The 26628-nt window shown below is 43.0% G+C and overlaps 1 protein-coding gene and 1 long non-coding RNA gene across 3 annotated transcripts in view; one reads left to right on the top strand and one right to left on the bottom strand.

Annotated features, from left to right (window-relative positions):
• The window catches only part of LOC122443558, a 241333-nt gene that overhangs the window by 8437 nt on the left and 206268 nt on the right, over positions 1–26628 (bottom strand). Inside the window, exon 1 of one of the 2 annotated variants that reach the window (XR_006270058.1) lies at positions 4257–4560. The exons of the other annotated variant lie outside the window; for it this stretch is intronic. This is a non-coding gene — a long non-coding RNA (uncharacterized LOC122443558). Of the gene's footprint in view, positions 1–4256; positions 4561–26628 lie in introns of those variants that run through there. 2 annotated transcript variants of the gene reach the window in all.
• POLR2M (RNA polymerase II subunit M) lies at positions 4753–12703 on the top strand. The gene is made up of 4 exons (XM_043471849.1): positions 4753–5011; positions 6746–7393; positions 10064–10268; positions 11304–12703. Exons 1-4 carry the CDS (start codon positions 4899–4901, stop codon positions 11448–11450), a joined length of 1113 nt encoding a protein of 370 aa, XP_043327784.1. The 5' UTR covers positions 4753–4898; the 3' UTR covers positions 11451–12703.

Genomic DNA, 26628 nt, shown 5'->3' with positions numbered 1-26628 from the left:
TATTTAAAAATTAATAAAATGTACCATATTGAAAGAATATAGGAGTAAAATCATATGATTATCTCAATGTAATTTTTTTGCAGTTTTAAACTTTTTATTTTGTATTGGGGTGTAGCTAATAAACAATGTTGTGACCGTTTCAGGTAGACAGCAAAGGGACTCAGCCATACATATACATGTATCCGTTCTTCCCCAAACTCCCCTTCTATCCAGGCTGTCACATACATTGAGCAGAGTTCCATGTTCTATACAGTAGGTCCTTCTTGGTTATATGTATTTTAAACATAGCAGTGAGTAGATGCTTTCTTTCAAGGAGGGGTTTTTTTTTTTTTTTTCTGGTTTATGAGTTTATTCATATGAAAAATCATGGAAGGACTTCCCTGGTGGTCTAGTGCTTACGAATCTACCTGCCAATGCAGAGACACCGGTTCAACCCCTGGTCTGGGAAGATTCTACATGCCACGGGGTAGCTAAGCCCACGTACCACAACTATGGGAGCCCGAGTGCGTAGAGCCTGTGCTGGGCAACAAGAGAAGTCGCCAATGAGATTAGAAGTCACCCGTGTGATGCAACTAGAGAAAACCTGCTTGCAGCAATGAAGACCCAGTGCAGCGAAAAGGACAAACAAACAAACAAATAAACAAACAAGTGTTTCTTTAAAATGGGCAAAGGATCTGAATAGACATAAAAATAAAATTCAGAGAGGTGTTATTTAATCACCATCAGTCACATATCTAACCAATAATCTTCATTAATGTTGCTAATTACAAAGTAAAATCACCTGGAACTTCCCCTGAATTATCTCTTTCCATGCTAACAGAAATATCATCAAACACTGTGGTGGCCTGAGAGAAATTTGTCACCAAACAACACTCAACCATGTGAAAGTCTGAAGGGAAAAGTGTTCTTTTCCTTTGACTTGAACCTTATTTGGCTGGGATTTTCTCACCAGAGTCTTCCTATTTTTTTTTCCATGGGCAACTGCCCCCTTGATTAATCCCATTTCCCTCAGTCTTAGTTTTTCCAAGCAGCTGAGCAAACAAAAATGGAGGCAGCCATTTTAACGTGCTTCCTCCCTCAAGCCCTCTGGGATGGGCCGTCTGTTCATCCTGTTCATAAACCAATGGCCTGAATGTGCTTGGAGAAAGCAGCAAGGATCTTCTGTCAGGATTAATTTTAATAGTTCCACAGTCTGTCACTGGGGAACCACAGTCCTGGAAAATGGCTTTAAATTACTATTTGCTGATAAAGAGAGAGATATGAGCTGAAAATTTGGTTCCTTGTTTCAAACAGTTTGGATAACTCATGTAAGACTTTACCTGTAGTGTGGAGTGCGTGCACTTTACAGCCTAAACTCTTGGGCAGCTGAGGAAAACCTTTTGTTGCGGTGGGATCACAGTGAAATGCAACGGCGGGGAACGTGACATTCTGTAGAAGTATAAAAATTTTACAGCTAGAAGGGAGATGAATTTGTGGGTAAATTCCTCAGCATAAAGCTTCCTATGAAACCTTCTATTTCTGATATCTGTGGAGAGAAACTGATTCCCCTTGTTGCCCCTTCCAGTTTTTTGTCTCTCTACCAGTTTCTTCCTCTTTCCTTTTTTCACTCTGTTTTTCTCACACCCAATTCCACTTGCCTGTTCCTTCCCTAGTAGGAAAGTAATTCTCTTCCCTAATTGGCAAGCCTGCTGTCAGTTATTTGTTAAGTTCTGTGCTGAGGAACAGACAGATGAGGCAGCCAGCAAGACTGACCCATCAAGGGACTTCCCTGGTGGCTCAGGCTTTGTATTAGTCAGGGGTCAAGACTGAAGGCAAAAGAAAAGGGTGGCAGAGGATGAAATAGATAGCATTACTAACTCAATGGAGACAAATCTGAGCAAAATCTGGGAGATAGCGAAAGACAGGGAAGCCTGGCGTGCTGCAGTCCACAGGGGTTGCAAAGAGTCAGACACAATTTAGCAACTGAACAACATTAGTTAGGGGTCATCAGAGAAAAAGATCCAGTAGCGTGTGTGTGTTTGTGTATCAGCCATTATCAGAGAGAGATTCATTTTAAGGAACTGGCTCAGGTAATTATCACTGCAGGGTAGACCATCAAGTTAGAGAGCCAGGAACTTACAATTCAAGTCTGGAGGCTGTCTGCCGGCAAAATTCCTGTGGGGTAGGGGGGTGGGGTGTGGCCAATCTTTGTTCTCTAAAGGGCTTCAGCTGATTGATGAGGCCCACGCACATTTTAGGGGGTGATTGGATGCACTCAAAGTCCAATGATTTGAATGTTAATCTCAGCCAAAAAATAACTTCACTGAAACATGTAGAATAATGTTTGACAAATTTATTCACTTGTGGGGCTTCCCTGATGACTCATGCCCATGCAGGAAACACCGGTTTGATTCCTGATCTGGGAAGATCCGGTATGCTGTGGAGCAACTAAGCCCATGCACCACGACTTTTGAGCCTGGGCTCTAGAACCACAGCTGTTGAGCCCACGTGTCACAATTACTTAACGCTGCGAGCCCGAGAGCCCATGTGTGGCAACAAGAGGAGCCACTGCGATGAGAAGCCCACACACTGCACCTAGAGAGCAGCCCCTGCTCGCGCCAACTACAGAAAAGCCTGAGCAGCAAAGACCCAGCACAGCCAAAAATAAGTAAATAAAATTAGAAAAAAAATCTCTTCACTTGCTAAGCCTCTTGGTTACTGATTAGAGAACTAGATAGTTGGTGCACCCATTGTGAGGAATTCAGATTTGTATTATAGTAACTTGAAAGCCTAAACTATGTTGTGTAAAAGATTCTATCTCATACCACTGAGAATATTTTCATGAAAATTATGGTCAACATTTATATTAAAAGCTTAAGATCTTCAATATAGAAGGGTATTTAATGAAGAAGGTGAATATGAGGGAAAGACAGGGAAAAAATTATGAGAGAGGGAGATTCTATCAATTAGTATCTGCTACCTGCCTTAGGGGAGACAGAAAAGCACAAATACAGCTCCTTGATAGAGTTCCCTGACTTCACAGTTTGTTAGAAATCACCATGCACACACACCTGGAGACGCACGGTATGTTCGAAGCACTACAGTTATGCTCAGAGAGCAATTTGGGTTGGAAAAATCTAGAAAGGCTCAGGGAGGAGGCGAGACTTAACTAAGATGTATAATGGGCTAGGGGAAAATGGACAGCCTTCCACAAAAGGAAAATAGCTGGGGGCAAAATTCTGAGGCTTCAGAGAAAGCATCCTTGCTTGGAGGGTGCCTGTGGCCCAGGTCGGAAGAAAGGGTTTACTATCAGTGGGGTCAGGGGGATAGGGGTGAGGAGGTGGAGAGGGAATAAAGGCCTTCAGGTCAGGTCCAGGAACAGAGGGAGAAGGCTAGAGTGAGGAAGGCCTTGGGGGAGCTTGCCACAGGACAGATACCTGACAAGGGCCTTACTTAAGTATTTCTCATTTAGAAAGATATGGAGCAGGTTACTGAAATGCTTGTTTCAAAGCAGAGTTTATGTTGAGACTCTGGATACGTTAAACTGATCAGAACGGACTAGATTGCAAGGATACAGACACAGTTTCAGCTGTACCTCCTGAAGTAGCCTCATATTTTATCTAGAGCTTCCGTCTGATTGGGAGGAAATTGTTTGTTACAGCACCTAACAAAGGACTAGCAAATGTAAATGTTCCCTATCAAAGAAGGGAGAGACTGGGGTTGGAGGTTATAGGGTCTTCCAAACCTCACAACTGATGTCTGTTACGACTATAGCATGCTTCCTACTTTTTTCTTTGGGATCCAGCTCTTTTACCTGAACTATAGAGAAGAGTTAGGTGTTACACCGAACAGTTAGCAGTTAAACCGCTTTCCTCAACAGCCTAAAAAACTTCCTTACTCTTTGGAAGATTTTTGAATTGGGGTGGCAGAAAGACCACCTGGACATTTGTGTCTAAAACCTGATGTTCTCAGTTACTAGTTTTGTGCCCTGGGAAAACTTCAGTTTTTGTGCCTTTGTTTTTCTAAGGGGAAAATGGGTAATTGTGAAAGAGAGGTTCTCCATTGGCTTGTGCAGCACCTCTATCATCACCTGTGTGGGCCTTTGAAATTGTGTGTGTGTGTGTTGGGGAGATGCATTTTGTATTGTTACAAGGACTCACGAGTGTGTGCGTTGGGGTGGGGGGTGCGTTTTGTATTGTTAGGAGGATTCAGGAATGCCAAACCAACTACAGGGCAGAAACCCAGACATCAAACAGACGCCAAATATCTTGCAATACCTGAGGCAGTCCTGCAAACGAGGAAAAGTCTTGCTTCAAACGCCACAGAGCCGCCTTAAGAATCGCTGATGGTTCTGAATGATCCTTCCAACATTAATGTTTGAGGTCTTCACTAAAGCCAGAACTAGGAAGGCCACGCCACAGGCCAGGGCTTCACGTGCCAGGTACATAGCCCAACTTCACTAATGGTTAACCAACTCATCACTCATGTTTACACGTGTCTTTCACTTCTTGGTTATTCCTTCCTTGGTGCCCATACCCGTCTTACAATTCTTCCATTGTTTTCTTGATTAATGTCTGCTCTCCTCCCGCACTCAGTAGACTCCTTAAGGGCAGGGCCCCAGGAACTCAGCCGAGACTCAAGGCACAGGTGAAGAACAGGCGACTAGTAAAGAGCGCCCCGCCGGCGCGTGACGTCACCCCGCTATTCCCGCCCCGGTTGCCACTCCCTCAACTCTGTCCGTGTTTGTTTCCGGCGTTTCAATAAAGCTCGATTCGGCTAGAAGAAGACCTGTTCTTCCGGGAAAATGGCGACTCCCGCTCGTTCGCCGGAGTCCCCGCTGGCCGCGGATCTGGCGCCAGCAGCGGGGGCTGCCGAGGACGCCGAGTGCCCACCGCCTAGCCAGCCTCAGCCCCCGCAGAATGTCCTCGCTGCCCCGCGGCTTCGAGCCCCAAACTCCCGAGGACTTGGGGCAGCGGAGTTTGGCGGAGCTACGGGAAATGTTGAAGCGCCAGGAGAGACTTTTGCGCAACGTGTAAGCTTGGGTCCGGCGAAGTCACCGCAGGGTTCCTCGGGTTCGGCACCCTGGGACGCGCCCCTCCCCGCCCCCATCCCGCTCTCATTCCTGGAAGGTCACCTTGTCTTAGATCTGTTCCAGGCCCGCGGGCTAGTGGCCGGCCTACAGTCACAGAGCCACTGCGTACAGCCGGGCGCCGGGCGCCTGTGTTTCTGGCTCCCCAGCGTTTCGGCCCCTCATCATCAGCTCCTCGTTGATTTTATTTACTCAGTGCCTGTGTCAGCTCTCCAAGGGGAGGGTCTGTATCCCAAATCCTTCCGCTGCCTTTCCCCCAAATAGTGCCCCAAACACCTAGTCAGTTTCATCTCTAGATCCTATATATATATATATATATTTTTTTTTTTTTTTTAACAGGAACTGTAGGAAATGGGAAGAGTAGGGTAAAAGAGTGGCTTATTAGGCAAAGTAAGTTTGATTCACACTTAGCTGTTAGACTTAATGGATTTTAGCAGAGGATCGGTGTACCAATAATGATTTTTTAGAAAGCTTATTTTAGCAGGTTGGTGCAGGATAGTTTGAAGGAATAAGAGGCAGAAGAGACTAGGAGATATTTTCAGAGAAGTTCCCCAATAAGGGGATTGTAAGAAAGTGAACTAGAAGGGTAGCTGTGTAATTGGGGAGACTAGATCAGGCTTAGGATCATTTGAATATATGGTTGACAGAGGTGGCTGAAGTTTCCAATCTGTATGGAGCACCATTAATAAAAGTAGGAAAGCTGGAGGAGGGTAATAGTCTGAGATTGATTTTACTTACTGGAGCTGAGTTAATGGAAAAGTTAGTTATATATGATTAAAAGCTGGAGAAGTGGTCATGAGGCTGGAGAGAGAAGAGAATGTTGGGAAAATACAGACATCTCAACTGGGAGGAATGTTAATAGAATCGGGAGAATGAATGTAGTGTCATAAATAGAGGGTGTGAGCTGTAACCTTCCCTCCACATTTATTGTATGGCTAAAGAAAAGGAAATCAGAAAAGGAACTTTTGCCACTTAGCCAAAGTGGCAAATGATCACTTGGGGACTTCCTGGTAGAGACAACTATTTTGACTGTGAGAATGAGTGAATTAACTTTTTAGTCTCAGGACCTTAACTCTGAAGACTTACTGAACATCTTGAAGAGCTCTTGTTGTATGTGTGTTATGTCGACTGATAGTTACCATTGTCTTAGGAGTTACAAGTGAGAATCTTTAAAACACAAGAATACAAAAACACACACTTTGTATTAGCCATCAGAACAATGTTATCATCCATATCATGTGGCCTCTGGAAAACTCCCCAGTACTCATGGCAAGAAAATGCGAGTGAAAATGACAAATAGTACCTTAGTTATTATAAAACAGTTCTGACCTTGCAGATCCATCCACCTCCCCTCACCAGGAAGGTCTTGGAAATCACACTTTAAAAAACTGATTTAGGGGATGTCTTATATTAATATCATGCTTAAAATACTTTTGCAGAAATTCTAATTGTTAATAGATGAGACAAATGAGACACAGTCCCTAATCATCCTGTTGTCCCTTGTTTTGAGGGGTATTTGGGTAATGATTCTCTTATTTCATCCCTGTTTAGGGGCAGCTGGCAATCAGTTTTTTGACTTAAAGGTCGATTTTTCTCCCTTTGAGAATACTACTTTGTATATCTCAAGTTTAAAAACATGGCTCTATGTAACGTATACCTATTCTTTTCCTTTTGTAGAAAATTCATTTGCAAATTGCCCGACAAAGGTAAAAAGATCTCAGATGCTGTCGCCAAACTGAAAGCTACCATTGCAGAACGTGAAGAAGTTACAGGAAGAAGTGAACTCTTTTATCCTGTTAGCTTACACTGTAAGGAGAGGCAAAAAGCGATTGCAGTTGTTGATGGGGACAGAGATAAGGCCCAGAATTCTGACCAGATACTTGATACCTCATCACCCCTTCCTAGCTGTTCCTCTGTAGCTAACATCACATCATCTCAGACAAACTCACGACAACAGGGACTGGCACATCTGACTCGCGGAGGTGATGTTGAGGCAACTGAGGCTGAACACACAGTGAGTGAGCACCCAACTTCTAGCAGCGGAACCCCAGCGCCTTCCTTATCTGAAGCTAGTGAGGGTCTCCCTCAGTATCGTGCCTTAGGTCAAGTGGAGGATCATCCTGGCAGCTCAGACAGCCTGTTCATTGATAGATTACAAAGGATCACAATTGCGGACCCCACTGAACACCACTCAGAAGGAAACCAGAGTCCTGAGAACTTGGCCAGCCTCTGGAGTGGGCCGCAGAAAAAGCCTCATTACATGGAAGTGCTGGAAATGCGAGCCAAAAATCCCATGCCCATGCCACATAAATTTAAAACCAATGTGTAAGTACCATCGCAAACAGGCTTGTCACAGGAGCATGATATTTGTTAAATTCCAAAAACTGGGAGACTGCTTTAAGTTCAGTGGATTTGGTGTGAGAACTGCTTGTACTTGGGAAGGAGCATATTGTAGAAGCAGTAAAACTAACATGGCTGGAGTGGAGGATTCCTGCTAGAAAATGCTTTCTTTTTTTAGCCAAGTAATTGTAAAGGTTTTCAGTAGCAGATGGAGCATTAAACTTCAGGATACTTAGGCAAAATTTTATATAAAACACAGAATTAGAGAATTTATTATAATTTTATCCAGAACCATATTCTTGTACATAGTTCCTCCTCTAACTAGACTATAAGCTAAGAGGAAAACAATTGTAGGAGCCGACGGCCTTTCTCAGTAAAAAATATTTGCGTGCTCACTGTATGTAAGCAGTAGGTGCTGTGACGACACAGGAGTAAAGATTCTGTTCCTCATAGAGTTTAGGGTCTAGATGAGGACTCGAGGCTTACAAACTTGGAAGAACATTAAAGTATAATATCATTTCAGGAAGAAGGGACTTGAGAAAGGATTAAAAAAGCTAAACAAATTTGGGCAGGAGAGGCAAGTGAACTGTACTTCTAAGTTCCTTGTTATAGTTTTGTTTCTGAGATCTTCAGAAAAAAATCTCTTCAAAAAGAGTATTATTTACTTATGTGCAGTTATAACACACAAATCAGGGAGTAGTTTAAAAACAGTAATATCAGATACAAGGAGCTTCCCTGGTGACTCAGGAGTGAGTCAGGTGACTAAGAATCCACCTGCCAATGCAGGAGACGCAGGTTCAGTCCCTGGGTCAGGAAGATCCCCTCTTAAAGAAGGAAATGGCAACCCATTCCAGTATTCTTGCCTGGGAAATCTCATGAACAGAGGAGCCTGGCAGGCTGCCATCCATGTGGTTGCAAAGCCTCTGACACAACTTGGCAACTAAACAACAACTGATACAAAGTTTAACCACCACTGCTTTTCTTTGAAAAACTGAAAGCTTGTAGTTACAAGTACCTAAACTGATTTTTTAAAATTATTATAGAGACTTGAAAGTTCAATCGTATCTCACTATTCATTTTTTTAAACCTCAAAACTATTTGTTCTGCATAGAACACCAGAATTAATTTTTAGTTAGGAATAAAAAGTAATCTTTGATTAGGTAATAACTCATCTTGTATGTGGTGAGGTATCTTTCCTCACTTATAGGGAGGCAGAAAACCAGAAGCATCATCTAGTCAATACATAAAACAGAGAATATGCTGACCCTGATTCTGTATTGTGGTCCTTTAGCTGGAAGTGGGAGGAGAGGAAGGGAATATCCGTGAAGGTTCCCAAGGGAAGTTTGTGAGCCATAGAGACAGGTGCACTCATCAGAAGAGGCTGGGCTTTGGGGAACCAGGCGGTAGACAGATGGAAGTAGCAGGGGATGCAGTTGTCCCTTGGCTGCCTCTTGCATGCTTTTCTGGGTCTTCTGATGCGGGAGGCTGCCTCTCATCTCTTCTAGCCCTGGTCTACCCAGAACTTCAGGTTTGCAGAGTCAGTTACCTATGAAACCCGGCCACATAGCGGTGATCTGGGCGCCTAAGGTTTGTCCTGTACAAAGTAGAACTCACTTCTTCCCAGACTACTTTGTCCCACATTCCCTAAGTCAGTAGTGTTGCCACCGTCTTTCTTCCCATCCTTTCCATCTCTGCCAGCCATGGGACCTCATAGTGTATTTCCTGGACCTTCATCTCTAATCATCCTTATGTTCATCCTTTCTCCTGTCAAAGTGAAGGTTCTCATCACTGTCCTGGCCCAGTCTTAACTCTACCAGTCCATGCTGTCCACTGCTGCCAGAGTGCAGTTTGTAGAATATAAACCTGACCCTGTTATGTAGACTAGAAGTCTTCCATGTGGCCTCACCCAGCCTGCTGCCCCAGCCTTTTCTGTACTCTCCATCTCCCATGCTTCCTGTGAGCTGCAGCCCGGTCAGTCCTTACTCTCTGGGGAAATGCCATCAGAGAGCCTATCATTTACATGCTGAATCCTTCAAGACTCCTCAGATTGCACTCTTTTTGAAGTGCTTCTGCCAGCCATCCTGTCTCCCCTTACAACAGGCCATTCCCTTGTCTGTGTTCCACTGGGCCTGTGCCATAGTACCCGTGATATTACATTACACTGAAACTTTACAAGTTTAATTCCCTCTGCTAGACAGTAAGCCCCTTTGCAGATGTTTTTGAATGAGAATAGGCTCAAGCTTGAGTATAAGCTTTTGGGGGGCTTCCCAGGTGGCTCAGTGGTAAAGAATCTGCCTGCCAATGCAGGAGACGTGGGAGATGAGGGTTCGATCCCTGGGTGGAGAAGAGCCCCTGGAGGCGGAAATGACAACCCACTCCAGTATTTGGAGAGAGAAGGGAAAGGCAATGAGTCTAGCTATCTCTTAGAGGAATGCATTGGCAAATTACTCGCCAAAAAAGATGCCAATTTAAATATTTGTTTTTGAGGTAAATGTATTTAAAAAGAATGTTTTATCTATGCATGCAAATAGTGGTAAAGGCCTTACTATTACCTTTGTAGAACAGTTAGCTGCCAAGGTTAAAGGCCACTTTTGTTGAATGCTGCAAATGTGTGTCTGTGAAAAGGTGGTGTAACATAAGGGTTGCTTCCTCCAGATTACCTTCACAGCCGCATGATTCATGGAGTGCTTGTCAGAGGAGAGGGTCTCCCGTCTCCTCAGAGGAGAGGCGGCGCAGGGACAAGAAGCATCTCGATGACATCACGGCGGCCCGGCTTCTGCCACTGCACCACCTGCCGACACAGCTGCTCTCCATAGAGGAGTCGCTGGCTCTGCAGAGACAGCAGAAGCAGAGTTACGAGGTATTTAGAGCATGGCTTGTTCCTGTCTGCATGTAGGATGCTGCTTACATGAGTCAGAATTTACTCCAGGCCTTCGGTTTTCACAAAAGCTAGGTTGGCATGGATTTTCAAGGCACTCGTTTTTAAAAGCCAGTTTTCATCCTCTCAGTCCATTGAAGTTATTGCCTAGTTGTAACTAAGCATTGAGGAATTGTTTCTTACCTTGTTTGACCCTAAATGCCTGTCTGAAGTTATTTTTAGGTTGAATTAAGCCATTCAGTTTGGAGTTGGTTTCCTTGGCAGAGCAGTAATAACTCCACTTCAGCCCCACCTACCGGTACTACCCGTGGCCTGAAGGGGGAACTTAAATGAGTTCGAGTGTTTTGGGGGCAGCCTGAGCAAAGTGAGGAGCCAGATGAGGAATGAGCATTGCGGCTTGCCAGTCAGTCAGTGACACCGTCACTGGGCGTCTGCAAGCACGTCGCCACTGTTTAAGATCTACTCAGGCTTTTTATTGCATAGTAATTTTCATGGGAGTTAATTTGGAGAGGGATAATCAGGTTTTAGTATTCTTTGATTTTTCATTATGGCACTGAAATGTCACTCTCAAGCCTAGAAGCCATGATCTAATCTAGGAAAGAAGACTCTTCCAGTTGGAGGGTCAGTACAGCATTGGTGGTTTTCGACTTTGATGGCTCAAATTGTTCTTCAGGGTTGTCTATACACATGCACGTGCCCACATGCTTGAAAACATTTTCCTGTGTATAACTGTTGCAGTGCCAGGCTGGTTCCTCAGCTCCTCTCATAGAAGTTGGATATTTCAGTGCACATTGTTTATCAGTGGAAGTCTGTCACCACCGCTGTGGCAGGCTGGTAGCTCTCTCCAGCCTGCCCTGTGATGTCTGTGCCTCATTCCCTCAGAGGGCGGTAGAGAACCCAGAAATAAAGGGGCATGCCATTCCAGTGAAACCGGTTCTGTTCCAGTGACTTCCCATTGAAAAACTGTAGGGAAAAGGTATGAGTGTCTAACTTTTTGCTTCATTTTTTGTCTTAAAGGAGATACAAGCCAAGCTCGCAGCACAGAAGCTAGCTGAAAGACTAAATATTAAAATGCAGAGCTATAATCCAGAAGGGGAGTCTTCAAGGAAATACCGAGAAGTAAGGGATGAAGATGATGATCAGTCCTCCGAGGATGAATTCTGAAGATGGGCATTCAGATCATCTAAATTTCTGCCTGTTGAGATCTCATTATCTTACATCAGACTGCATAACAAGTATCAAGATCAGTGTCAGACATTGTTAAGAGAAAGAATTTTGTAAAGTTACACTAAGGAAACGATAAAAATAGCCCACTTTCAGATGACAACTTTCATGTGCTTGAAAAGTTGAATATTTGAATATTGTATTTAATGACACTATATTAAATTTTGGCAGTATGTCCTGTGTTGGTCTGATATTTTAGTATATCGTAAGCACATTTTTTTCTCTAAGCCAAATGAAAGCAGGTTATTAAACTGCTTTTTTCTTTATACTTACCTCTACCAAGTAATGTTTATTACATGTCTTAGTGAATTATTTAGTTGTCCCAGGCATCACCTAAAATGAATTATGAAGATATAATTCCCTCTTTTTTTGAATAACAAAGGGAGAAGTCTAGAGAATTTTGTGCATGTTTGCATGGGGGCTATTACAGTATTGGATGTTAAATACCAAGGAAGACACTCATAGAAAATGCTTAAATATTTGTTTCTTTCTGTTTTCCCTTAGGAAATATGTTTTCTTTCTTCTCATAAGGAATATGTGGTACTTTTAGTTAATTCTAGAGGGTGGGTGGTCTTTCTGGATGACCAGATTTGCCTGGTCATGGAGTAACATGAGGAACAGGAAAAGTCTTAAGGTGATTGATGTTTGTGAAGGGAATAGCTGTTGGTGGTGGTTTAGTCGCTCAGTTGTGTCCAACTTTTTGCAACCCCATTGACTGTAGCCTGCCAGGGTCTTCTGCCCATGGGATTTTCCAGGCAAGATTACTGGAGTGGGTTGCCATTTCCTTCTCGAGGGGATCCTTCTGACCCAGGGATTGAACCCATGGTTCCTGCATCTCCTGCATTGCAATCAGATTCTTTACTGCTGAGCTACTGGAGAAGCCCTATCTGTTGTTGTTAGGCTTGGCCTGACTTGACTTCATTGTTCTAGCAGATGATAGGTTCAGTTTGGTAAGAGAACCAAAAAAATTTCTGAAGTTACAATTGGTTTGTTATCAATATATATTTCTTCCCCCCCGCCCCACCAAGAGAGACTTAATGTAGGCTGCAGAAACCTCAATTTCATGTATAATTTCAAAGGATTATATGGTTGTCTCCAGAGAAATTAACACATGTTATCAAAGTTTTGTCTAACATGTTGGTGCCTTTAAGCAGTGTTGAAAGAATAAAATATTAATTAGAGCAACCTGAAAATGCTAATGGTGATGTTTTACTGCTGCCTAATTAAATGTAACTTAACTTTGAAGGAGGCTTTTCATATATGAAATCTGAATTAGAATACATTTAGGCAGATGTAGGTGTGGTAGGAAGGACTCAGTTCTGTGTCATGTCCTTTCAGGAGTAACCACTGCTTTATCGCCCTTTTGCTTTCCTCCCCTCAAAAAGCAAATGTAGGAATATCCTGCACAGTTTCATTATTTTTAGTTTTTAAAACTAATTATAAATGATTTCACATCCTAAAGTTATTTGATGCTTGTTCTTTATTAAAATAGTCATTCAGTTATGTCTGACTCTGTGACCTCGAGGACTGTCTGTCCATGAAATTTTCCAGGCAAGAATACTGGTGAGGGTTGCCATTTCCTTCTCCAGGGGATATTTCCAACCCAGGGATTGAACCCGGGTCTCCTGCATAGCAGGCAGAGTCTTTATCATCTTGAGTCACCAGAATGAATAAACGTTATTCCTGGAAAACCTGAGCATGGGTGGGCTCCCATGCACATACATGCAATCCCCTGTAATTCTATCACGCAGAGAAGGGCTCTGTTTAACATTTGGGTACAAGGACATATACGTACTTTTCTATGCATAGCTACACGTTTGTATTTTCAATAATGCAGTCGTACATTGGTTAAGTCTGCTCTACATACTGTAAACATTTCCACATACTAAATATTTCACATTTTAGATAGCTGCAGAATATTCCATTTTATGGGTGTGCTGTAACTTTTAACAATTTGTTTCACAATGTTCATTATAATACAAATTGAAATGATACAATCAACATCTTATGTCACATCTGTAAAAAAGTGACTTATTTCCAAATGGTACCTTTCTAGAAGGAATTTAGGTGAAAGTAAACTTTTGAGACTTGATATCCATCACTCCCCACAAAGGCTGTTTTCCTTAATGTTCCCACTAGCAATATATTAAACTTCCAGAATTGCAAGTTGCTATTCAAAATATTTGCCAATAATTACAGAAAAGGGCTTCCTTTAAAATGTGTTTCCTTGATTATAAATGAAGATTTGAGAGTCTTGTCCTGTTTATTGACCATTTTCATTCACTGTTTTGAGCACTGCTTATTCATATCCTATATTCTCTTGGCAAGTTTGCCAATTTTATTGGTTTATAAGCTACTTTATGAATTAAGATGTCCGTTTTGTCATGTGTTATTACTGTTTTCAACATGTGACTTGCCTTCTAATGTAGTTGGTGCTGTTTCTGTGTAGGAGTTGTTTTCTTCGGGTCTGCCGTTCGCAGGTGTCCTGGGTGTATGTGTGTGTGCTCAGCTGTGTCCAGCTCTTTGTGACTCCATGAACTACAGCCCGCCAGGCTGCTCCACCCCTGGGATTTCCCAGGCAAGAATACTGGAGTGGGTTGCCATTTCCTACTCCGGGGATTTTCCTGACCCAGAGATCGGACCTGAGTCTCATGTCTCTTGTGTTGGTGGGTAGATTCTTAACCACTAGTGCCACCTGGGAAGCCCATGCAGGTGTGCTAGGGCATGCTTTCGCTACCCCAAGGATGGGTACAGATTTATCCTAATTTCCTTTTAGTACTTTAAACAATTTCACTATTATACTTACCTTTAATTCAGAAGGAAATTTTTAATCCATCTCAAATTTGGGAATATTGTATGAGGTGAGATTTAGTTTTTTAAAAATCTGCACTGTACTGGTATAGAATATTACATTCCTGTGTATATTTTGTGTCTTGGACTTGGGCCTTCTAGTTTTTATACACCACTTAAATAAGTATGGTTCTAGTCAGTGGTATGTTTGGTAGTATGAGCTCTCCCTCATTCTTTTAAATTTTGTGAAATATACAAAAAGTACATAAAACAGGTGTGCAGTTTAATAGATGAAGCAAACAGCGATGGGATCACAAACCAGAGGCACAACAGCCACTGCAGCACTCCAGAATCTCCCTGTGTGTTCCTTCCAGCCTCCCCTCTGGCCCCCAGAGGAAACTGCTAGCCTGGCTTTATGGCAATACTTCTCGTCTCTTAAAAAAATGGTTTATGTGTACAACAATATTGTGTGTTTTCCCTACTTTCGACTTAAAAAACTGGAATCACACTGTATGTTGTGTCCAGTGCCTTCACCCAACACTTACACAATGCACATTGTATGTCAGAGTGATTTACTCATTTTCATTACCGTGTGATATGCCATTTCATTAGTACCACTTTATTTTACTGAGATGGGCACCTCTATGATGTTTTCAGTTCAGGGCTATTACAAGCAATGCTGCAATGAGCATGTTTGTGCACCTAAACATTTCTGTAGGGCATTTACCTATGAGTTTAACTGCTGGATTATGAGATAGGTATATCTTTAACATTTAATATCCTTCCCCTCATCCCTCACTGTGTATGAGTTCCAGTTCAACACTTGATGTTGTCAGACTTTAATTTTAGCGTGTGATGTTTTTATAGAGACATTCACTGTGCTTTTATTTTGCATTTCTCTAGTTAGAAACAGCCTTTGAGCATCTTCCATATGTTTACTGGTCACTGGATTTCTTCTTTTGAAAAGTGCCCATTCAAAACCTGTCTCTGTTGTGTGTGTGTCAGCCATCTTACTCATTGATTTGTATACATTCTTCATACTAATGGTTATTGAGTTTGTTGTAAATATCCTCTCCTCTGATTATTTTTCATTCTCTTCATGGTTTTTTGATTAATAAAAACTCTTCATTTTAATGACAAATATATTCATCTTTTATGTTTAGTGTCCTTTGTATCTTTTTTAAGGAATGTTTTCCTACCCTGAAGTCATGAAAAATCTTTTCGTTTAAATAATGCTTTTTAATTTTGCCTTTCTTCTCTGTTATGTTTGACTTCCTGCGGGAGGCACCTGTGACTGTGAGGAAGGGTCCTTCTGTGTAGCCACTGATTTGGCACTGTGCGGTGTCCTTCTGCCATGCAGTAAGCACCAGTCTATGCCATGCACAGAGTGTACTTCTGTGATCCTCTCTGGGTCCTCTCCATTTCTCCAGTCCATTAATGTGTTTGTGCTAATATTATGCCACTTTATTTGTGATGGCTTTATGATAAGGCTGGTGTAAAGCCTGTCATCCTGTTTGGGAGTGGCTTGACTGTTTTGGGCCTTTGCATTTTAAAATTTATTTATTTGGAAAGAGAAACAAAGCAACTTATTTTCTTGTTTCTTTTTTGCTTTTTGTAATTATTACCAAAAGATAACTTACAATTAGATCATTTTTAAATTTAAATAAATTTTAGAATCAGCTTGCCATGTTACATAAATGGAAGCAACATAGTGCAAATCTCGCTGGTAGTACAAATCTCCATTCATTTTCAAAAAATGCTTGATATTCTGATATTTTTATTTCTGTATTTTGAGACTCAGGAGATCTGAACCTTTGCCATTCAAACTAAATCACTCTTTCAACTAGGTCATTACTTTTAGTCTATACAAGTTAAATAGAAAATTCACAAGACTTTTTTATAGTATGAATACCTAAAGCATTGTGTAGTTTTGATTGAGTTAGCAAGAAAGAACTTTTTAAAAGATATCAAAGTTGGGTTTAGACCAGGAAAAATTAAGTGAGTCTGTAGTCATGAACTCTTACCTTCAATTTTCAAGGGATTATGTTAAGAGAAGAAAGTTAAGTGCTAAAGTTTGGGGCTTTACCTGCTCTGGGGAAGAGGTTAGGAGGATTAATCACATTATATAATAGTCATCTATAGGGTAATTTTCATTTTCATAGGACCTGGCTCTGATCCATATCACATTCTCTGGGGAGCCAGGAGCTGTGAGTCAAGGGGGAGGTAGATAGCTTGTGGGATTATCTCTGTTTCCTGTAACAGGGATGTTGAAGTCATTTGCTCAAGGGCACTCAGAGGCAGCCAAGAAAAGAACCCGGTGCTCAAAATTTCTGGGCACTGGAGCACATGGCCTTGCACATGAATACCACAAATCAAGGTTATGTATGGGCTTTAAAAAGTGCTAATGCTAAGCAAGAGCTCAGGTTACTCTAGGGGTATTTGTCCTGTCTCTATGACTTAAACTACAGAAGAGATTTTTTTCCTTCTGATAATTTTTGCATTTGGAATATTTAATGTTTAAGCATCTTATCACTGTGTGACCATTTTGGCGACTGCCAAATGATCCTTTCCTCCTCATTGGCAGTTGGTTCACAAACCTTTATCAAAGAAAAGATGTGAGAGAAAATGACATCAGATATCACGGGCTTTATTTAGAGGACCAGGTAAACCTGGCAGGTGACCCTTTGCAGGCTTCATGACAATTTATGACACTTAAAGGAAGTAATGTTGTTTAAAAAGAAAAGATTATGTCTTTGTGTAGGAGAAGTTGAACGTGACTATGCTAAATAAATGAAAGTGTTCCATATCCCGCTTTTATGAGGAGCCTATAGAGTCATCTACAAAATACAGCAAATGGCATTATTGACTAGCTGTTTGACAGGGAGGGGAAACTCACAGCTATTATTTTAATTTCTGGCTAAAGTGAGGAAGCTTTGATACAGGGCTGATGAAATCAACTTCGTGTTGGATAATACTGAACTAGAGCCAGACCACAAATCAGAAGCGATTCTGAAAGCACAGCATAAAAGCCTGAACAATTAAATATGATCTATTACTTCCCAGATGATTTTAGAAAACTTGGAATTAAAAAAAGGCCAAAAAGAGGCTAAGCCACCGGAATAGCATTAGATTATTAGATTTAGGATTTAAATGCCACTATTTCCTTTGAATCCAGTGGGAAGTTCTGTCCTCTCCTGACTATTTAGTCTGTAAGATGAGGTCAGTGACCCCTTATCTAATGTATGGGGTATGTTTTGAGAGAACAAAATTTCAAAGTGTGGTCTTTATAGAACACTTTGAGGTCTAAAAGGGAGTCTATATGAAAACCTTATTGTAACGATGGTAACAATTACGATTGAAGTAGTTTAGGAGGTTCCTTTTGGCATCTGAAGCAAAATGTTTTAAAATCACCACCATATGAAGCTTTTAATTTAGTGTTAAAATTAACTGAAAACAATAGAGACTCCCTAAAAAGCTATTTTGACAAGGGGAAATTAGGACATTGAGCTAAGGAGAGACCCAGGTTCGTATGGAAAAACTTCACATTATTAAAGCAAAAGAATGAGAGTTGTAAATCAGGTCCTTGGAGTATACAAAAAAGTTCTTTGAAAGATGGAGACTCAGCTTGGTGCTTATAAACCCTGTCTGAAAATATTGCTAGTAAATACAGCAGTTCTCCCAGTCAGTACCACATATATTTGTATGAGTTAAATAGCCCTTCCAGTGCTTGTGTTATAAAAATGAAAGTATATCTTCACTGATTACTTAGATTTTTAAAGATTTCTCTCCTTCAGCTACACTTGTGTGTGCTCAGTCATTCAGTCAGGTCCACCTCTTTGTGATACAATGGGCTGTAACCCGCCAGGCTCCTTTGTCCATGGGGACTCTCTAGGCAAGAACACTGGAGTGGGTTGCCATGCCCTCCTCCAGGGGATCTTCCCAACCCATGGATCTAACCCAGGTCTCCCTCACTGCAGGCAGATTCTTTAACGTCTGAACCATCAGCTACACTTAGCAGGGTTAAAATGAAGCACATTAGGAAACTGTAACTGACAACAGAAGGCAAATCTTATCACAAATTAACATCTTTAGTTCTTAAGGAAGGAAGGAACAAAAATGAGGCATTATTTTTCCCTATCTCATAATTGGGGAAATTGAGGTACAGAGAAGCGTGGAGAGCTGCCTACGGCTGTGCAGGTGCTTCTGACAGAACCAATTCTTCCCGCACTACCCATACTGTTGCTTAACTGGAGACTGTGCCTTGCACGCTAAGTCGCTTCAGTTGTGTCCTACTCTTTGCGACCCTATGGACTGTAGCCCGCTGGACTCCTCTGGCCATGGGATTCTCCAGGCAAGAGTACTGGAGTGCGTTACCATTTCCTACTATAGGGGACCTTCCCGACCCAGGGATTGAACCCATGCCTCTTGTGTCTCCTGCATTGGCAGGCAGGTGCCACAGTGGGAAACCCAGTGTGGAGTCTACTCATAATTAATTCCTTAGCACATTTGTGTAAAATTATAGAAAAAGCACAGTGCCAGAAATGTATTTTCTAAAACTATAGGCATCTTTAATTTCTTTACTGTAGTCTTAACTATGGCAACTAGGCTCAATGACCACAATTTTCTTGAAATAAAATGGATAGTATATAAAAAATAAACTAAAAATAGATAATTTACTTATCATTATTTATAAGGGTTACCCTATTTTTCCTTTTCACTGTGTAACGTGGTCTGTTCTGAATGTCTCTACTCTCACACTCCTTTTAGTCATCAGAAGGTTGACGTTCACTGGTTCATCAAATTTCTCACCAGGCCCTCTGTGAAATCTCAGTTTGGGGTTTGACTGTCATTGCTGGTTAATCAACATCATTAATAAAAATTCCAGGAAGTCAATGGCGTCTGTGAAGCAGATGGACTTGAGAGGAGTAAACCTTCTTTGAGAATTATTCTTTTTTAAAAATTGAGGTATAATTATCTGACATGAAATTAGTTTCAGGCATACAACAATGTCCAAAGTCCCTTGGACAGCAAGGCGTTCAAACCAGTCAATCCTAAAGGAAAGCAACCCTGAATATTCACTGGAAGGACTGATGCTGAAGCTCCAGTAATTTGGCCACCTGATGTGAAGAGCCAGCTCACTGGAAAAGACCCTGATGCTGGGCAGGATTGAGAGCAGGAGGAGAGGGGAGCAGCAGAGGATGAGACGGCTGGATGGCAACACTGACTCAACGGGCATGAGTCTGAGCCGACTCCGTGATAGTGAAGGACAGGGAAGCTTGGAGCGCTGCAGTCCATGGGGTCGCAAAGACCTGGACATGACTTAACAAATGAACAATGACTCAATATTTGTATACATGATGAAAGGATTACCACATTAAGTCTAATTACCACCCATCTCAGGCTTCCCCAGTGGCTTAGCTGATAAAGAATCCGCCTACCAATGCAGGAGATGCAGGTTTGATCCCTGTGTAAGGAAGATCCCCCAGAGAAGGAAATGGCAACCCCTTCAGTATTCTTGCCTGGAAAATTCCATGGACAGAGGAGCCTGGTGGGCTATAGTCCATGGGGTCACAAATAGTTGGACATGACTGAGCACATGTATGCACACATATACATATATTTCTGTATACAACTGCAAAAAGTTTTTCGTGTACAATGAGAATTTTGAGGATTTACTTTTTAAGGACCTTTCAAACATGCAATACAGTATTATTAACTATAGTCACCATGCTGTATATTACATTCCTATGATTTATTTATAAGTTTTAAGTTTGTATCTTCTGATTCCATTAACCCATTTAATCTCCTTCTCCCTTAAATTCTATTCTAATTAAGATACTAATAAAATGTCTCTGACTACAGCAAGGAGTCAGCTAAATTTTGCACTTCTTGATTCTCTCTGACTCTCTGGGAGCAAGGAGGAATTCTCAGAGCTTCCTAAATCTTCTGGCCCTGCAGTCCTTTAGCAGGCAAGCTGTCTGTACCTCCCGTATGTGCTACCGAGCCATCTCTATGATCAAGACCTTCAATGAAGTGGTCAGATATGGAATGGAGGAGAGAGTCCTCCTTGCCTGACTGGTAAAGTCTCTGGTTTTGTTAGTCTTTTTACTAATTATCATTTCTCAGATTGCCTCTTGCATCTGGCTTTTTAATCATACAAAATAATGGTTTAGTTAGCTGTTCAGGGGTGCGATTGGCCTTGGTCTTCATAGTACCCACTGCTTGGTCTTATCCAGAGAGGAAGTCTAGATGGCTGTGGGTTACATGCAGGTCTCAGTGTTCAAGAAGTAACTCCACTTAGCCTTCATCCTCTCTGAAGACAACACACCAAGATCCCCATTAGTATGGGGGTTCTTCAGATAATTTACAGACTAAAGGAAACCATTTTGACTTTGGAACTTTGTTATAGTAACACAGTACCTACCATACCTCACAACTGGTGGAGACTCATGGTATGTTTTGATATGTCCCTGGACTAGCAATGCTCTCGACAATGACCTTAATGTTCTGTGCCATTTCCTCAGTATGAAAGTTTATTTCAAAATGGAAAATTTCAGATTTGCAAATTGTGCAGGTCAAAAGTAGCTATTGAATAATGATGGATGGGGTTCATGCTTCAACGTCTTTTCCCTCCTCCAATCTAGCTGCCATGATTTCCTCTACTGCAAAAATCTACTTATTTGTCAGAGTTCTATGTTAGAATATATGTTATCTTGAAGATAGTAAAATGTCAATAAACTCATTAATTGATCTCTCAGTGGATGTCCATTTATTAGATGGCTTTTTCTTGGAGGAAAGTAGAACTTAAGGGAATGGGAAATGAAACAGGCAAGTTTTGAGGAAGGGAAGAGAGGAAAAGGAAAATGGAGAAAGACTGGATGGAAGGGAGGCCTGCATGGTCTCTGAAGAGTTAAGGGGCAGCACAAAGTGTAAATTGGAAGGGTGGTGTCTCTCATTGTCTTCAACTCCTCTCCTCCCATTTTCTCTTGAACTCACTCCAATCAAGGGTCTGCTCACAAAGGTCTCCCAAAAAAACTTGTTGAGGCCACCAGAGGCCTTCATGTTGCTAATTCAGCATGAGTCATGAAACACTGAAATGCTCAAGGTTCTCTCCTTGAATCTCTTCTCTGCCTATGCTCACTCCTTTGGTGATCTCATCCTGCCTTGTCATTTTACAGCCTGTTGATACATCACGACCCCCAAGCTCTTATCTCCAGCTCTGAATTGCACACTCACATTCTGCTGCAACAAGAGTGCTCTGGGTGAGTCCTGGACTCTCAGGTGAGGAATCAGAATACATTGGTGGTGGTGGTAGTTTTGCTCTTAACACAATGAATATTTTTGGCCAAGTTGCTTAACTTTTTGGGTCTTGAGTGTTCCAGTTTCTAAAATGAGGGTTGTTGCTGTTGAGTCACTAAATTTTGTCTGACTCTTTACTACCCTGAGGACTGAAGCATGCCAGGCTTCCCTGACTTTCACTATTTCCTGGAGTTTTCTCAAGCTCATGTCCACTGAGTTGGTGATGCTATCTAACCTCATTTTTACAGTATGTAAAGGCAAAAATGAAGGAGTTGGCAACAAACAAAAGCCCAGGACCCAACGGCTTCACAGGTGAATTCTATCAAACATTTAGAGAAGAGTTAACACCTATCCTTCTGAAACCGTTCCAAAAAATTGCAGAGGAAGAAAAACTTCCAAACTCATTATGAGGCCACCATCACCCTGATCAAAATCAGACAAAGATACAAAAGGGAAATTACAGACCAATATCACTGATGAACACAGATGCAAAAATCCTCAACAAAACACTAGAAATCTGAATCCAACACACATTAAAAAGATCATACACCATGGTCAAATGGGATTCAAGCCAGGGATGCAAGGACTTTTCAATATCTGCAAACCAAACACTGTGATACACCACATCAACAAACTGAAGAATAAAATGAGGGAGGTGCAATGGGCCAGCATCTCCCCAAATGCTTGTCTTATAACAGAAAGCTTGAGGAAAGTAGGATTTGGTGGTCCAGGGAGGTAGTGTGCTCTGTTGCCTGATTGTTGTGGGGTCTCCTACCTTTTGTCCCTGCTTCTACCTTTGTCCGTGTCACAGAGGTGTCACAACAGCAGCCAGAATGAGTTTTTAAAGTCATCATCAGATCAAGTCATTTTTCTGCCCTATGCCCTCTCCAGTGGCCCCCAACTCAGAAAAGAAGCAAAGCTCCTTTTGGTGACCTACCCAGCTGCACATGACCCCACCCTCAGTAGCTGACAGGGGCACCCAGGCCTCCTTGCTGGTGCCCTGAAGTGTGCAGAGCACTTCCACCTAAGGGCCTTCACACAGCTCGTCTCTCTGCCTTGACACTAGTGGGCCTGGCTCCTCATTTCCTGTGAGTATCTCCCCAAACGTCTCCTGATCAGGGAAGCCAATGAGTATAAAATGACCCCCCCTTAGCTGCTTTTTCTTCCCTCCATAGAATTGTGTGTGTTCCTGTTTGCTTATGGCCTGACTTATCCCACTGGAGTATGAGGGTAGGGATTTTTATTTGTTTGGTTTATTGCTATCTCCCCAGGGACCCAGAACCATACCGGACATAGTGGGCACTCAGTAACATCTTGTGACTGGATGAGAGAGCAAATGAACAAAGTGAGAGGAGAAAATGAGCAGATGGAGGCGGAAGCAGGGGGCTTGGAAGCCTCCCTCTGCACAAGCCTGAGGGCCCCTTCGCTCCTGTGTGTGATCCTGATGCCAACACCCCGGGGTCACGTGTTGTTTAGGTCTGGGCTTCACATCTGTGGTCTCACTTGCTTCTCATCCGTGTCCTGGGAGGGAAGTATGATGATTCCAGTGTTTTCCAGAGAAGGAAACGGAGGGTCAGCGAGGGAGAGACTTTCTCAAGGTCACACACTGTAGAGGCTTGCTTCTGTTTTCCTCTAAGTGCCCTTTTCAGTTTCCCATGCTGCCTCTCCTGTGTGCTCTGTTTGCTGGGATGCCAGACAGCCAGTGCCCTGCATTCCTGGGGGACTGTTGAGGATGAGGGGGGAAGAAGTGAGATCCTGTCCCCAAGCCTTACACCGTCAGGGTGGACCCTTCCCTTGGTCTTGACAGCAGAGGTGTGACAGGCTGTGCCTTTCACAGACATTTTCCTTAATAAGAAGAGATGACAATGACAGTGGGGAACAGGGGGCAAAGAGCATAAGCACAGCCCAGGTGACAGTCCTTCTGTGGTTCGTTCCTATCCAGGTCTTGGATCCTACCTTCTAAAGCCACCACCTCCCCGGAGGGCTGTGTGGCCCTTAGACACCAGCCTGAGCCAGAGGCTCAGACTCGCCACTTACTCCCAGGATAACACTGCCTAACAGCTGTAAGCCTCTTTGTCTGAAAAGAGAGATTAATAGGAATATTGTCAAGTCAGAGGCTTGTGGTAAGGGTAAGATAGTCCTAAGTTTACAACTGTTAGTTCTTCTTCCTGCATCCAGCCTGTCTCTCTGAGGAGAGATCTGTTCCACAGAAACACCTATCCTCCATCCTCTGAGTCACTGCCTTGCAGAAGAGAACAGAAGAGCCAGGCTGCCAAGCTGAGCCCTCCCAAGGGGCATGGCTTTGCCCTCTGTCCTCAGAAGTGATCCTAACTTCACACATCAAGAGGCAGCAGCATTCAAAAAGAACTAGACTTCCCTTCAGTGAGCGGGGTTGTTCTGTTGCATCATGGTTCTTAAGGTTGGGAGCCGGGTGGAGAAACTGGTCCAGGAAGAGACCAGCATTGAAGGGATGATAAGATAAACACTCGGCTTTGGAGTTGTCCCTGTGGGGGTCCTTGCAGACATGTCTAGTGGGCCGCTGGAAAGCAAGTTTAATCCTTGGGAAGTTGGTTGTCGTGGAGGCCAAGGATGAGGCCCTTCCATATAGAGAGGGTTGCTGGAACCCGTAGATTCTATGCCCAGAGAGAGTGCAGAGCAGGAAGAGAAAGGACCAGTGACAGAAATGTGGGAAGCACTGAAGAGCAGGGGAGGGCCAGGCGTGACAGGCAGCGGCCTCTAAGTGTACTCAAGTTCTGCCCTCACAGATCTTGTAGAACTGACACATGTATAAATAATTCTTATCCAAAGTATACAGGGCTGGGACTTCCTTGATGGTCCAGTGGCTAAGACTTGGCACTCCCCATGCAGGGGGCCTGGGTTCAATCCCTGACTGGGGAACTATTATAGATTATATATGCTGCAAATAAAGAGTTTGCATGCTGCAACTTTAAGATCCTGTGTGCTACAACTGAGACCCCAGCGCAACCAAATAAATAAATATTTTTAAAAAGACACAACAAAGTATATAGGGCTAAGTGACTAAGAGAGACCAAGGACCTTTCAGACAGGAGGGCCAGAAAGACTCTGTGAAGGAGGGAGTTCGAACTAGGCTTTGACCCTTGGGTGGGGTAGGGACTGGCGGGATGGAGAGGTGGTTAGATGTAGCATTAGAAAAGTCCAGGAGGCAGGAGAATTCAGAAAATCAGAGAAACTGTGAGAAGGTGGTTAATATCTGGCCAGAGGAACTCATGAGAGTAGGACCATAAAGAAGGCTGTGCGCCAAAGAATTGATGCTTTCAAACTGTGGTGCTGGAGAAGAATCTTGAGAGTCCCTAGGACAGCAAGGAGATCATACCAGTCAATCCTAAAGAAAACCAACCATGAATATTCATTGGAAGGACTGATGCTGAAGCTGAGCTCCAATACTTTGGCCACCTGATGAGAAGAGCCGACATGCTGGAAAAGACCCTGATGCTGGGAAAGATTGAGGGCAGGAGGAGAAGGGGGTGACAGAGGATAAGATGGTTGGGTAGCATTATCGACTCAATGGACATGAGTCTGAGCAAACTCTGGGGAGATAGTGAAGGACAGGGAAACCTGGTGTGTGGCGTCTTTATGGGGTTGCAAAGTGTTGGACACGACTTAGAAACAAAACAACAACAGAGGGACTCATGGAACAAAGCAGAATTGGATTCAAATTTAAAGGAATTAAAAATATGAGTCATAGAAGTTTGGGGAGACTTTGAAGTGAACACTATTTTTGCTGACACTGAGGTGATTAGTGGGCAGGACATTGATTAGGCAGCTTCCTGAAAGAAGCATCTGTGGAAGGGATGAGAGGGACACAGGGTGAGTTGTGGGGAGAAGCTGGGAGGTGCTGAAGTCTCACCAAAGGCTCAGGTGACCTTGCTGGGTGCTTGGGTGACCCTGAAGAGCAGTTTCCCTAAGCAGGGTCTAGAGGATTGAATGAAAAGTGGCCACAAAAAGATATATCCACATTCTATCCCTCAGAAGCTGTGATCTGATTTGCAAATGCAATTAAGGCTCTTGAGATGAGGTCATCCTGCATTTGGGGCCCTAAATTCAATGACCAGCATCCTCATAAGAGAAAAGAGGGGGAGATTCAGCATGCAGACACACAGCGGGGAAGGCCAGGTGAAAACAGAGACCGAGATTGGAGAGAAAGCCACCTACAAGCCAAGGCATACTGGCATTGCCAGCAGGAGCTAGGAGAGGCTGGAACAGACTCCCTCAGGGCCTGCTGCAGGAACCAGCCTGCTAACGCCTTGGTTCCTGCCTCCGGAACTGTGAGAGAATGAACTCCCATTGTTTTAAGCCGCTGAGTTTGTAGTAATTTGTTATGGCAGCCCTAAGAAATGAATACTGGAGGCCAGACCTCTTTGCCATGCATTATCAGTCACCAGATGTGGGCTGCCCCTGGAAAGGAGCCTGGCCTTGAGTGAGCCCCTTTCCTGCAGCAGGCATAGTCCCCTTAGAGGCCCTAGTCTGAAAGCACTCCCAGCAGCCCAAGGAATACATTGCTCATTCCTGAAAATGATTTGGACAAGGCATTCTAGCAGCTGCTCTTCTGTCCCTCAGTTTCCCCATCTCCGTAATGGGAAGAACCCTAAGACCTATCCCATAAAGTTGCTGGGATACAAAATTAGATGATAGCACTAGTTGCTCTTGTTGTTTAGCTGCTAAGTTGTGCCTGACTCTTTGTGACTCCCATGGACTCTAACCCATCAGACTCCTCTGTCCATGGAATTTTCCTGGTCAGAATGCTGGAGTGGGTCATTTCCTTTTCCAGGGGATCTTCCCAACTCAGGGATCAAACCTGAATCTACTGTGTCTCCTATATTGGCAGGCGGATTCTTTACCACTGAGCCACCTGGGAAGCCCCATTAGTACCAGTAGCTAACAACATTTATTGAGCACTTACTGTATATATGCCAAAAATGCTTATACATGAGTTCATACTTGTATGTTTCTCAGCATATTATAAGCACCCAGGAAACAGTAACTCTTA

The sequence above is a fragment of the Cervus canadensis genome, chromosome 6 (assembly GCF_019320065.1).
Source record: "Cervus canadensis isolate Bull #8, Minnesota chromosome 6, ASM1932006v1, whole genome shotgun sequence".
Taxonomy (NCBI): domain Eukaryota; kingdom Metazoa; phylum Chordata; class Mammalia; order Artiodactyla; family Cervidae; genus Cervus; species Cervus canadensis.
Note: the sequence above shows the minus strand (reverse complement) of the source record. Positions and strands in the feature narration are given on the sequence as shown.